This window comes from Paramisgurnus dabryanus, chromosome 4, assembly GCF_030506205.2.
Source record: "Paramisgurnus dabryanus chromosome 4, PD_genome_1.1, whole genome shotgun sequence".
NCBI lineage: Eukaryota > Metazoa > Chordata > Actinopteri > Cypriniformes > Cobitidae > Paramisgurnus > Paramisgurnus dabryanus.
Genome location: NC_133340.1, coordinates 256,655 through 270,039, shown reverse-complemented (window position 1 = coordinate 270,039; position 13,385 = coordinate 256,655). Strand labels below are relative to the sequence as shown.

The 13,385-nt window shown below is 34.8% G+C and overlaps 2 protein-coding genes and 1 long non-coding RNA gene across 3 annotated transcripts; all 3 read left to right on the top strand.

Moving 5' to 3' along the window:
- The first annotated feature begins 289 nt into the window (after positions 1-289).
- LOC135786278 (uncharacterized) lies at positions 290-2,399 on the top strand. Its single transcript, XM_065295921.1, has 10 exons — positions 290-372; positions 554-654; positions 771-834; positions 925-1,079; positions 1,193-1,314; positions 1,405-1,466; positions 1,618-1,718; positions 1,839-1,902; positions 1,992-2,146; positions 2,260-2,399. The coding sequence occupies exons 1-10, from the start codon at positions 290-292 to the stop codon at positions 2,397-2,399; spliced, it is 1,047 nt and encodes a 348-aa protein (XP_065151993.1).
- Positions 2,400-2,462: 63 nt separating this feature from the next.
- LOC135786301 (uncharacterized) lies at positions 2,463-2,985 on the top strand. Its single transcript, XR_010546935.1, has 3 exons — positions 2,463-2,525; positions 2,706-2,806; positions 2,922-2,985. It is a non-coding gene; the product is annotated as an uncharacterized lncRNA (long non-coding RNA).
- A 413-nt stretch (positions 2,986-3,398) lies between these two features.
- LOC135786279 (uncharacterized) lies at positions 3,399-12,571 on the top strand. Its single transcript, XM_065295922.1, has 35 exons — positions 3,399-3,464; positions 3,555-3,616; positions 3,766-3,866; positions 3,983-4,046; positions 4,136-4,290; positions 4,405-4,526; positions 4,618-4,679; positions 4,831-4,931; positions 5,017-5,083; positions 5,183-5,337; positions 5,438-5,559; positions 5,647-5,708; positions 5,866-5,966; positions 6,052-6,118; positions 6,218-6,372; positions 6,473-6,594; positions 6,682-6,743; positions 6,903-7,003; positions 7,113-7,179; positions 7,279-7,433; positions 7,558-7,679; positions 7,782-7,843; positions 7,967-8,067; positions 8,174-8,228; positions 8,330-8,502; positions 9,752-9,873; positions 9,972-10,033; positions 10,177-10,280; positions 10,461-10,488; positions 10,582-10,760; positions 10,851-10,972; positions 11,154-11,215; positions 11,332-11,435; positions 11,674-11,822; positions 12,069-12,571. Exons 1-35 carry the CDS (start codon positions 3,399-3,401, stop codon positions 12,162-12,164), a joined length of 3,510 nt encoding a protein of 1,169 aa, XP_065151994.1. The 3' UTR covers positions 12,165-12,571.
- The last annotated feature ends 814 nt before the right edge of the window (positions 12,572-13,385 follow it).

Below are 13,385 nucleotides of genomic sequence, written 5' to 3'. Positions count from 1 at the left end.
TTGTCATTTTCAAGTGAAACACTGTCTGTAAACAGTTTGAATGTTTCAACCAGCGATAGATGGCAAGCTTTGGTGAAATGTAAATTGAATTTATCTTTCCAAACAGAAGTCTCAGACACCTCATATGCAGTCTTCTTCACATTTGCCTTGAGTAAAATCAGCATGCCAGAAGACCCAGAGTTTAGAAACAACACTTACCAGCAAGTACAGGACATGATCAATGAGGCGGTAAGCATTCAGCAGTGAAAAGGTTTAGGTGCAGTGCAAATCTTTTGTAGAGTTTGATTGAATGTTTGTAATTGCTCTGCAGCTGAACACTCTCCTGAATGATCCAAGCAGTAAGACGTTAGAACCCAGCTCATCCAACTTCACGTAAGATTTAAACTGACTTCTGTCTCTGAAAGATACTCATGCTTATGGTCTTATTAAATGCATTCCGACATTTTGGGACATTGAATCAACTCTTGATTTTTTTTGCATAAATAGTCCATAATACTGTTTAACACACTTTATCTGAAGCTCAAGTCAAGTGTATTTTATGCTTTTCCTTCAGGAGCACATTAGACCAAATTCATGGCAATATGGATTATACCTTCCAAGATGGAGCTGAGATACAACCTGTCAGTTTCCTAAATGAGCTTCGTAAACTGATGGGTATGTTCATATTGACAATCTTAAACAATTCTAAATTGAAGTTTGTAACTTGCTGAAACCTACAATATTTTTAATTAAATGAAATTCAGTTTTAATGTTGTCATCTGGCTTTGCAGGACTGAGTACTACAACAACTCCATTGACAACAAGTAGCTTCTCTGTGACATCATTCCAGCCAATGTAAGTGTTTCAGAAATTGATCATTTGTGGAGTCTGCATTTAAAATCTAAAGCCCTGAACTGTATTAAAAGTAAGTTGTGCCATTTTTAGACCTGGTTCAGCAGAGGTGACAAGCAAACTGGTGTTCAACTCCTCATCTCCAGTCCCCAGTGAAGCTTTGGTGCTCAGTGCTATCAACATTCTCCTGGAATCCAGAGTTTCACAACTGAAAGAAACAGTCAAGCTGGTCAATGTCAGCAATAAAAGTAAGTGTTGTCATTTTCAAGTGAAACACTGTCTGTAAACAGTTTGAATGTTTCAACCAGCGATAGATGGCAAGCTTTGGTGAAATGTAAATTGAATTTATCTTTCCAAACAGAAATCTCAGACACCTCATATGCAGTCTTCTTCACATTTGCCTTGAGTAACATCAGCATGCCAGAAGACCCAGAGTTTAGAAACAACACTTACCAGCAAGTACAGGACATGATCAATGAGGCGGTAAGCATTTAGAAAAATATCAGGTAAAAAGTTTGGTTGCACTGCAAATGTTCTCCTGAGTTTGATGGATGATTTGTTTTTCCCTTGCAGCTGAACACCCTTCTCAATGATCCAAGCAGTGTGAAGTTTGAACCCAACTCCTCCAACTTCACGTAAGATTTAAACTGACTTCTGTCTCTGAAATATACTTATGCAATATGCCTTTTTATGATTTATGACATTATTAAACTGCTCCTTTTCAAAAACTGTTAAATACTCATAAACTGAAGCTCATATTAACAGTCTTTGCTTCTCTTCTTATAGGAGCACATCAGACCAAATACATGGCAAAATGGATTACATCTTCCAAGAAGGAAATAAGATACAACCTGTCAGCTTCCTAAATGAGCTCCGTAAACTGATGGGTACGTTCATATTGACAATCTTAAGCCATTCTAAAGTGAACTTTGAAAATTGCTGAAACATACAGTAATTTTGATTTAATTAATTTCATCAAGTTTTAATGTTTCCATCTGGCTTTGCAGGAGTGAGTTCTACAATGTCTCCTTTTACAACAAGTAGCTTCCCTATGACGTCCTTCCAACAAATGTAAGTGTTTCAGAAATTGATCAGTTATGCAGTCTTCATTTAAATCTAAAGTCCTTAACTGTATTAAAAGTAAATTATGCCATTTGTAGATCTGGTTCAGCAGAGGTTACAAGCAAAGTGGTGTTCAACTCCTCATCTCCAGTCCCCAGTGAAGCTTTGGTGCTCAGTGCTATCAACATTCTCCTGGAATCCAGAGTTTCACATCTGAAAGAAACAGTCAAGCTGATGAATGTCAGCTATGAAAGTAAGTGTTGTCATTTTTAGGTGAAAAACTATATCCATACAGTATAAACATTTCAACCAGCGATAAATTACAAGCTTTAGGGAAATGTAAATTGAATATATCTTTCCAAACAGAAATCTCAGACACCTCCTATGCAGTCTTCTTTACATTTACATTGAGTAACATCAGCATGCCAGAAGACCCAGAGCTTAAAAATAACACTTACAAACAAGTGCAGGACATGATTAACGATTTGGTAAGTATTCAGAAGTGAATAAGTTTGGGTGCAATGCAAATCTTCTGTAGAGATTGATGGATGGTTTGTAATTCCTCTGCAGCTGAACACTCTTCTGAATGATCCAAGCAGTAAGAAGTTTGAACCCAGCTCATCCAACTTCACGTAAGATTTAAACTGACTTCTGTCTCTGAAAGATACTAATGCTTATGGTCTTATTAAATGCATTCTGACACTTTGGGATATTGAATCAATTCTTGATTTTTTTGCATAAATAGTCCATAATACTGTTTAACACACTTCATCTGAAGCTCAAGTCAAGTGTATTTTATGCTTTTCCTTCAGGAGCACATTAGACCAAATTCATGGCAAAATTTATTATACCTTCCAAGATGGAGCTGAGATACAACCTATCAGTTTCCTAAATGAGCTTCGTAAACTGATGGGTATGTTCATATTGACAATCTTAAACCATTCTAAATTGAAGTTTGTAACTTGCTGAAACCTACAATATTTTTAATTAAATAAATTCAGCTTTAATGTTTTCATCTGGCTTTGCAGGACTGAGTACTACAACAACTCCATTGACAACAAGTAGCTTCTCTGTGACATCATTCCAGCCAATGTAAGTGTTTCAGAAATTGATCATTTGTGGAGTCTTCATTTAAATCTAAAGCCCTGAACTGTATTAAAAGTAAGTTGTGCCATTTGTAGACCTGGTTCAGCAGAGGTGACAAGCAAACTGGTGTTCAACTCCTCATCTCCAGTCCCCAGTGAAGCTTTGGTGCTCAGTGCTATCAACATTCTCCTGGAATCCAGAGTTTCACAACTGAAAGAAACAGTCAAGCTGATGAATGTCAGCTATGAAAGTAAGTGTTGTCATTTTCAAGTGAAACACTGTCTGTAAACAATTTTAATGTTTCAAGCAGTAATAGATTACAAGCTTTGGGAAAATGTAAATTAAATTGATTTTTTAAAACAGAAACCTCAGACACCTCTTATGCAGTCTTCTTCACATTTACCTTGAGTAACATCAGCATGCCAGAAGACCCAGAGCTTAGAAACAACACTTACCAGCAAGTACAGGACATGATCAATGAGGCGGTAAGCATTTAGAAAATTACACAGCAAAAAAGTTGGTTGCAGGGCAAATCTTCTCCAGTGTTTGATGGATGGTTTCTTTTAATCCTGCAGCTGAACACTCTTCTGAATGATCCAAACAGTGTGAAGTTTAACCCCAGCTCCTCCAACTTCACGTAAGATTTAAACTGATTTCTATCTCTGAAAGATACTTATGCAGTATGACATTTTATGATTTATGACATTATTAAACTGCTCCTCTTCAAAAACTGTTAAATACTCATAAACTGAAGCTCATATCAAGTCTTTGCTGCTCTTCTTATAGGAGCACATCAGACCAAATACATGTCAAAATGGATTACATCTTTCAAGAAGGAAATAAGATACAACCTGTCAGCTTCCTAAATGAGCTCAATAAACTGATGGGTACGTTCATATTGACAATCTTAAACCATTCTAAAGTGAACTTTGAAAATTGCTGAAACATACAGTATTTTTAATTAAATTGATTTCAGTTTTAATGTTTCCATCTGACTTTGCAGGACTGAGTTCTACAATGTCTCCTTTTACAACAAGTAGCTTCCCTGTGACGTCCTTCCAGCAAATGTAAGTGTTACAGAAATTGATCAGCTATGCAGTCTTCATTTAAATCTAAAGCCCTGAACTGTATTAAAAGTAAGTTGTGCCATTTGTAGATCTGGTTCAGCAGAGGTTACAAGCAAACTGGTGTTCAACTCCTCATCTCCAGTCCCCAGTGAAGCTTTGGTGCTCAGTGCTATCAACATTCTCCTGGAATCCAGAGTTTCACAACTGAAAGAAACAGTCAAGCTGGTGAATGTCAGCTATGAAAGTAAGTGTTGTCATTTTTAGGTGAAAAACTATCTTCATACAGTGTAACGTTTCAACCAGCAACAAATTACAAGCTTTGGGGAAATGTAAATTGACTATATTTTTTTTTAAACAGAAGTCTCAGACACCTCCTATGCAGTCTTCTTTACATTTACCTTGAGTAACATCAGCATGCCAGAAGACCCAGAGCTTAGAAACAACACTTACAAGCAAGTGCAGGGCATGATCAACGATGTGGTAAGCATTCAAAAACATACCCAGTGAAAACGTTTTGGTGCAGTGCAAATCTTCTGTAGAGTTTGGTGAATTGTTTGTTGTTCCTCTCCAGCTGAACACTCTCCTGAATGATCCAAGCAGTGTGAAATTTGAACCCAGCTCATCCAACTTCACGTAAGATTTAAACTAACTTCTGTCTCTGAAAGATACTTATGCGATATGACATTTCACAATTTATGACATTATTAAACTGCTCCTCTTCAAAAACTGTTAAAAGCTCATAAACTGAAGCTCATATCAACAGTCTTTGCTTCTCTTCTTATAGGAGCACAACAGACCAAATACATGGCAAAATGGATTACATCTTCCAAGAGGGAAATAAGATACAACCTGTCAGCTTCCTAAATGAGCTCAATAAACTGATGGGTATGTTCATATTGGTGACCTTCAGCAATCCTAAACATGCAGTATTTTTCATGACATTTATAATTTTTTATTTATGATTTGTCAGGTCTGACCCCAACAACAATTTTTCCCCTGACAACAAAAGTCTCCCATGTGACGTCTTTCGAGCAACAGTGAGTGTAGATGTTACATTACTAAAAATCCTTGTTATACAGTCATCATGTAAATGTAAAGCCCTGAACTGTATTAAATGAAAGTGGTGCCCTTTTCAGAATTGATTCTGCAATGGTGACGAGCACATTGACGTTCAACTCCTCATCTCCAGTCCCCAGTGAAGCTCTGGTGCTCAGTGCTATCAAAAATCTCAGGGACTCCAGAGAGTCACAACTTGATAAATCACTCAAGCTGTTGAATGTGACCTATAACAGTAAGTTTAAGCGTTTTCTTTTAAAAGTTCTTGTATTAAAATTCTCAAGTTTATTTACGTACTAGGACAAAATACATTATGAACATTTCTATGCAAACAGAAACCTCAGACACCTCCTATGAGCTCATCTTTGAATTTAATCTGAGTAACCTCAGCATCCCAAACAGTCATGTGCCCAAAGGCAACCCTGCCGAGCAATTTCAGAATGCTACCAATGCTGCGGTAAGCATAAACATCAATATCAATGGTCAGAAATCACATTGTATTGTAATCTGTTCTTTTTTCACTTATCATTATTTTTATTTATAGCTCAACACTCTTGTGAATGATCCACAAAAAACACCATTTGTTGCTACAATCTCCAAAGTCATGTAAGCATTGAAATTACATTTTTAATTTAATTTACCATAAAACATTTATCCCTGCATTAAACCTCTACAATCAAGATACTCTCCTTTGCCTTTTACTCAGGTTTTACGTCTCTGTTCTAAGAAGGTTAAAGTTCTAACATTTATTTTATTCCATTAGGACAAAAGAACAGCAGATTGAGGTTTCAATGAACCATGTCTTTATGGAAACAGATGAGATACAACCTGTCAGCTACCTAAATGAGCTCAATCAACTGATGGGTATGTTCATATTGGTGACCTTCAACCATCCTAAACATGCAGTATTTTTCATGAAATTTATAATATTTTATTTATGATTTGTCAGGTCTGACCCCAACAACAATTTCTCCCTTGACAACAAAAGTCTCCCATGTGACGTCTTTCCAGCAGCAGTAAGTGTAGATGTTACATTACAAAAAATGTTTGTTATACAGTCGTCATATAAATGTAAAGCCCTGAACTGTATTAAATGAAAGTGGTGCCCTTTTCAGAATTGATTCTGCAGTGGTGACGAGCACATTGACGTTCAGCTCCTCATCTCCAGTCCCCAGTGAAGCTCTGGTGCTCAGTGCTATCAAAAAGCTCAGGGACTCCAGAGAGTCACAACTTGATAAATCACTCAAGCTGTTGAATGTGACCTATAACAGTAAGTTTAATTGTTTTCTTTTAAAAGTTCTTGTATTAAAAATCTCAAGTTTATTTACGTACTAGGACAAAATACATTATGAACATTTCTATACAAACAGAAACCTCAGACACCTCCTATGAGCTCATCTTTGAATTTAGTCTGAGTAACCTCAGCACCCCAAACAGTCATGTGCCCAAAGGCAACCCTGCCGAGCAAGTTCAGAATGCTATCAATGCTGCGGTAAGCATAAACATCAAGACCAATGGTCAGAAATTACACAGTATTTTAATCTGTTCGATTTTCGCTCATAATTATTTTTATTTATAGCTCAACACTCTTCTGAATGATCCACAAAAACCACCATTTGTTGCTACACTCTCCAAAGTCACGTAAGCTTTGAAATTGAATTTTTAATTTAATTTACCATAAAACTTTTGCCATGCATTAAACCTCTACAATCATGATACTCTCCTTTGCTTTTTACTCAGGTTTTTACGGCTCTGTTCTAACAAGATTAAAGTTCTAACATTTTTTATTTATTCCATTAGGACAAAAGAACAACAGATTGAGGTTTCCATTAACCATGTCTTTACGGAAACAGATGAGATACAACCTGTCAGCTACCTAAATGAGCTCAATAAACTGATAGGTATGTTCATATTGGTGACCTTCAGCCATCCTAAACAGCAGTGTGGAACATGCTAAAACATGCAGTTTTTTTATGAAAATGTATAATTTTTTTATTTATGATTTGTCAGGTCTGACCCCAACAACAATTTCTCCCCTGACAACAAAAGTCTCCCATGTGACGTCTATCGAGCAGCAGTGAGTGTAGATGTTACATTAACATAAAGACTGCATAAGAAGCATTTTCTGTAATGTAAAGCCCTGAACTTTATTAAATGAAAGTGGTGCCCTTTTCAGAATTGATTCTGCAGTGGTGACGAGCACATTGACGTTCAACTCCTCATCTCCAGTCCCCAGTAAAGCTCATGTGCTCAGTGCTATCAAAAATCTCAGGGACTCCAGAGAGTCACAACTTGATAAATCACTCAAGCTGTTGAATGTGACCTATAACAGTAAGTTTAAGCGTTTTAAACTTTTAAAAGTTCTACATTTTTTATTATCTATACTTATATTAAAAATCACAAGTTTATTTACCTACTAGGACAATTTACATAATGAATATTTTCATACAAACAGAAATTTCGGACACCTCCTACGAGGTCATCTTTGAATTTAGTCTGAGTAACCTCAGCACCCCAAACAGTCATGTACCTAAAGGCAACCCTGCCGAGCAAGTTCAGAATACTATCAATGCTGCGGTAAGCATAAACATCAAGACCAATGGTCAGAAATGATAATGTTTTGTAGTCTGTTTTCGTGTTTTCTGTTTTCATTTTTTAAATATTTTTTTTTACTTATAGCTTAACACTCTACTGAATGATGCTGCTAAACCTCCTTTTGATGCTACACTCTCCAAAGTCACGTAAGTTATGGAGTCTTAAGCTAATTTTTTTTTTTTACATTTTTTTACCATGAACCATTTAACCCTGTCAGATTAACCTTTACAATCATGATTAAAGTTCTAACATTCATTTTATTCCATCAGGACAAAAGAACAGCAGATTGAGGTTTTCATGAACGTTGTTTTTACGGATACAGATCACATCCAACCTGTCAGTTTCTTAAACGAGCTTCGTTTGCAAAACAGTATGTCAATTCTATTAGAATACAACAATGAATTTTCACAGCATATTGTTCCTACCTTTTCTTGTTATTTGTTTCCCATTCATCAGTTCTAACTTTGTGTTTTCAGGCCTAACAACTCCTTCTGCCAGCAATTCTCAGACCACTACTGATGCAACAATTCTGTAAGAGAGTAATTCATTATTTTTTTTTTATAAAGAAATCATTATTGTTCTTGCTCTTTGTATTTTTATTTCCTCATCCATTTTTTTTTCTTTTTGAACAGGGGGACGGCTTTTATTAGCATTCGGCTTGTGTTTGAAACATTGGGACTAACGCCAAGTGAAAGTAAAATTATGGAGTTGGTTTCTATACTGAATGCAAATCTCACAACTAAACAAGACGACAGAGCAACACAGTTTGGTGAACCTGTGAGCAACGTGAATGTCTCCTATAACAGTAAGTTTTTTATTAATATATTATTTTGGGAAACTGTGTTTTTGCTCTATTACTTTCAAATGAAACATTGTGTTGCTAACAGTGTTGGGCTTGTTACTAAAATAAATGAATAAATTACTCATTACTCTTCTTAATACTCCCTGTCAACAGTAATTTGTTACACTGTTGTTTGGCCTTTTAGTGTGGAGCCCTGTGTTAGTGTGGGTTTACTCCGGGACCTCAGATTTACTCAGAATAAACAAACTAACTAACTAACCAACCAACCAACACACACTATTCTTTATATTACTTCAAGACAATCTTTTAAACAATTTATGTTATTTAATAAAGCTACACATTTGCAAGTATTCAAACATCCAAATCGACTGAACATGCGGATAGAATTCAGAACAGAAATCCCACTCCTGTCTAAATTTCAATCATAAATGGCATCCATATATGCCCTGATCTCTCCAGAATAATAGGCTACATGTAGTGAATAAATTAAAAGAGAGAATTTAAATAATGAGAAAAGATGTTTACATACCGTATACACTTAGTAGAGATTGAAATTCATGCTATTTTTGTAAAGTGCTGTCCAAAATCATGAGATGAGGCAGGATCTCAATGCAGATGAAAGACTTTAATAAATCCAAACATGAAAATAAAATTGAAACATGAACATCCTTACAACTTGAAATGTAAATCTTTGTATGAATAGTGTATGACCATGTATTTACAAAGGATGCATATAATTGTAGGCATCAACTTAAAGGGACACTTCACCCATTTGCATTAAGCTTTGTATAGTTAGAACCCCAGTTATGTTTTTGAATGGTCATGCATCATTTCCTCAGTTGCAGCTGAAGACAGGAGAAATACAGATTTCAGTGTTGCACTTCCTTCTTTCAATGATGTAAAAATCATCGTTTTGCATCATTGAAAGAAGGAAGTCCAATATCTTTGTTAAGGGGGTGAGACTACAAACACCAATTTTCTTGGTCAAATAGGCACCAAATTCGAAATGTATGTTACATTTCGACTAAAATATGACACACTTTCAATAAAGATTCATGTTTCTAAGGGTGAAATGCTCCTTTAAATCTCACTAAATTACTATTTTTGGCTAGATGGCTACTTGTGTTAAATACATAAAAGTAATAGTAATAATGACCATCACAGCACAAAATATTGTCAATGACTACATATATTGAAGGTCTACCTAAGTAAAAATAGAAAACTAATGTTGACTATTTTTTTATTTTTTCAGGAATTTCTGATCATTCTTATGCCCTTAACTTTGGATACGTGATCAGCAATGTATCAATGTCAACGAAATATGAAAACAGGAACACCACCTACAAACTCATCCAAAACAAAATAAATGAATTGGTGGGTTTAGACATTGTTCTCTGCAATAAATGTTCCCACATAAAGTAAATGAATGAATAATCCAATTAATTTCTGCATTATTCCTATTTTGTTTGTAGCTAAACAAGATCCTAAATGATCCCTTAGCCAATCCAGTCCAGTTTGATGAGGCCAAATTCTTGTAAGTCAAGATTAAATTTACTCATTAATCAAAATAATGTTTTTATCATTATCATCATTATCAATTTATCATTAGATTTTTGTGTAATATAGTGCTTTTTTATTTATTTTGTTAACAATAGTTTATTTTTGTATCTTTTCTAGGAATAATTTGACTGCGATAACGGCTGTTCTGGAATACAATCTCTCACAAAAAAATGACATCAAGTCACCGAGTACATTTCTCCAGAAAATTCTTAATGAAAACAGTATGTCTCATTTAATCAACTTTTTAGTACTAAGAATGCAACATTAAACATAATTCAACACAACATTTAATACATGTACTACTTTAACACATTCCTAACTGCAATTAAATGTTTTAAATGTCATACTCCACAAACAGCTTTTATTTTCATAATCACCAAACACTGAATTTTATTTTACAGGCTTAACAACAACTCCAACTCCAACTGTGTAAGTTCAAAAAGTTTACTTGCATACTCAAATAAACTGGCTTTGTTTCCGTTTATTTTCTTTCTCAAAATTATTTTGATTCACCTTTTTCAGACTTGGAAAAGCAATTATTTACATCCGGCTTGTTTTTATAACGAGAGGCCCCATACCAAGCGAGAGCGCTGTTCTACAGGTAGCCAACAATCTGCTGGACAAACGTCTAAGAAGCAAACGAGACCTGACAGTACAAAAACTCAGTGATCCTGTGAGCTTTGTGAATGTCACCTATATAAGTAAGTTTGTGTCACCAGGAAACAATAACTGCATATTACAATAAAGAGATTTGTACATGCACTAATGTCTGATCTGTTTTTTTTTTCAAGAAATTTCTGATAATTCGTATGCCCTCAATTTTGGATTTGAAATCAGCAATGTCACCATGTCTGAGAAACTTGTACTCAGGAACGGCACATATAAAATAATCCAAGATTCAATAAATAAATTGGTAAGTTTGAAAGTATTTGAAAGACTGCTAATGCATATGAAATAATGTACAATTTAAATTTCAATATGAAATTAAGATATATTAAATGAAACCCAGCATAAAACAATCATAAATATCATTAACATATTTAATAATCATAAATAATACACAATATTAATGTGTTTTTTGCCAACCTGTTTAGCTGAACGAGATCCTAAATGACCCAAATGCCACTCCATTTGTGTTCAAAGACGCCAATTTTACGTAAGTCATGACTTCATATTTTAATGAGATGTGAAAGAACAAGTATTATTAATGATGATGTGATCACTTTAAATTATCTCCTAATGTTCAACACTGTTTATTTTGAATTTCCCCAGGGGTAATACCACTGTGATTAAGGCCAATGTCGAGTATGTTTTCTCAGACAAAGACTTCAAGTTTCCCAGTCCTTTTCTCAGTGCACTTATCACTGTTAATATTGGTATGTTGTTCTGCATTCAGTTTAAATATTAATAGCTCTTTACACTCTAAAATTTTTTTGGATTATTTTCGTTGGACCAAATATGAAAATGTTCTGGGGTAATTTAACCCAACGGTTAATTCCTTTTTAGACCCAATAGTGGGTTGAAAATAACCCAGCATTTTTATATTATTCCTTGAGAGTTTCTGATTTTTTTTATTAACACTATTTCTTTTTCCCCCAAAACATTGGTCTAAAGAAGCCAGTAACACAACTGCTACAACCACATTTCCGTCTGTTGTGAACACTACTGGGCCGAAAAACAGCACTACTGCAGCGTGGGTTGTGGCTATAATTGTTCCTTGTGCTATAGCCATCATGCTTATACCTTGCTGGATTCTCCTTTGTGTAAGTTTCTTGATGACAGAATGTAAAATATGTGTATTGTCTATGAAGTGACTATTTATAATAAAAACATTATATGTTGTTATTACATATATATATTTAATAATAACTTAATAACTTTACTGTGATTGTTTTAATCATAAAACACAGTTTTGACAGTTCATTGTTTTTGACTGAGAAAGATTGTCTAATGTTCTCTCTTTCTTGCTCTCTCTCTCTCTCTCTCTCTCTCTCTCTCTCTCTCTTTAGTGTCTGCTTTGTGGTTGCTGTGCACGAATTAGACGACGTTGGCACAGAAGACAGTCATACAATGTACAGTACACGACTCGACACAGCATCTTCTAGTAGCGTTGAGAGACAACAAAGAAAAATATGTACAGAAAAAGTGATCTTTTATTTGCAACTGTAAAGCACAACTATATCTAAGAAATCACTTATTCTTATATTATTAATTATGCATTGATTATTATTAATGTTGTTATTTAAATTATGTAATGAACATGTTAACTTTGAGCTTTTAGTATGCACTATTTATTTTCATCCTGTTTTGCTGGACAGACAGGATTTACACAAAATTTTACTGAATATAATTTTTCCCAAGATGTATTGTCTAATGAAATTAAATTATTTATTTAATACTTGTGTAATTTGTACAATATTTATTGTTGATTTTTTTCCTCTTAATAATTAATTTATTTGATGTCATATATTTCAATGTAGTGAACAAAATTAAACTTATTTATTTACAATAATATCTTCCTCTATCTTCATGTGATTCCATTTTTTTTGTGTGAAACATTCAATAACGTGGCCACACACGCACGCACGCACGCACGCACGCACACACACACACACACACACACACACACACACACACACACACACAAACAAAAACTCTCCAACATAAAATCTCCAACATAAATGAATGTTTAACACTAGCAAGTCTTATTTTAAGCACATTTGCAAGGCTCTGGGATTGAAATGACTCTGAAATCATTGAACACACATAAAGTTGAATAAACAGGTTGAGTACAGTTCTCTTATTTTGAGTACTTTGTACTGTTAAGATTTTCAATGCATGTGTACCCATTAATATAATAAAAAACTTTAAACTAAGTTGTGGCATGTAAAGGGCCTGCGATGCACTGTCTGAATGATTCTAATCAGATTCGTGTACCAACAGTAATAAATACACATCTTGTCAAAATGTAGGTCTGGGGTGCGTTTCCCGAAACCACCATCTTTGTCGCACATTCGTCGTTTGAACCATGTTGGTTTTAAGGGACACTTCACCCATTTGCATTAAGCTTTGTATAGTTAGAACCCCAGTCATGTTTTTGAATGGTTATGCATAATTTCCTCAGTTGCGGCTGAGACAGGAGAAATACAGATTTCAGTGTTGCACTTCCTTCTTTCAATGATGTAAAAATCATAATTTTGCATCATTGAAAGCAGGAAGTCCAATATCTTTGTTGAGGGGATGAGACTACAAACACCCATCTTCTCTGTCAAATAGGCAACAAATTCGAAATGTATGTTACATTTCGACTACAAATATGACGCACT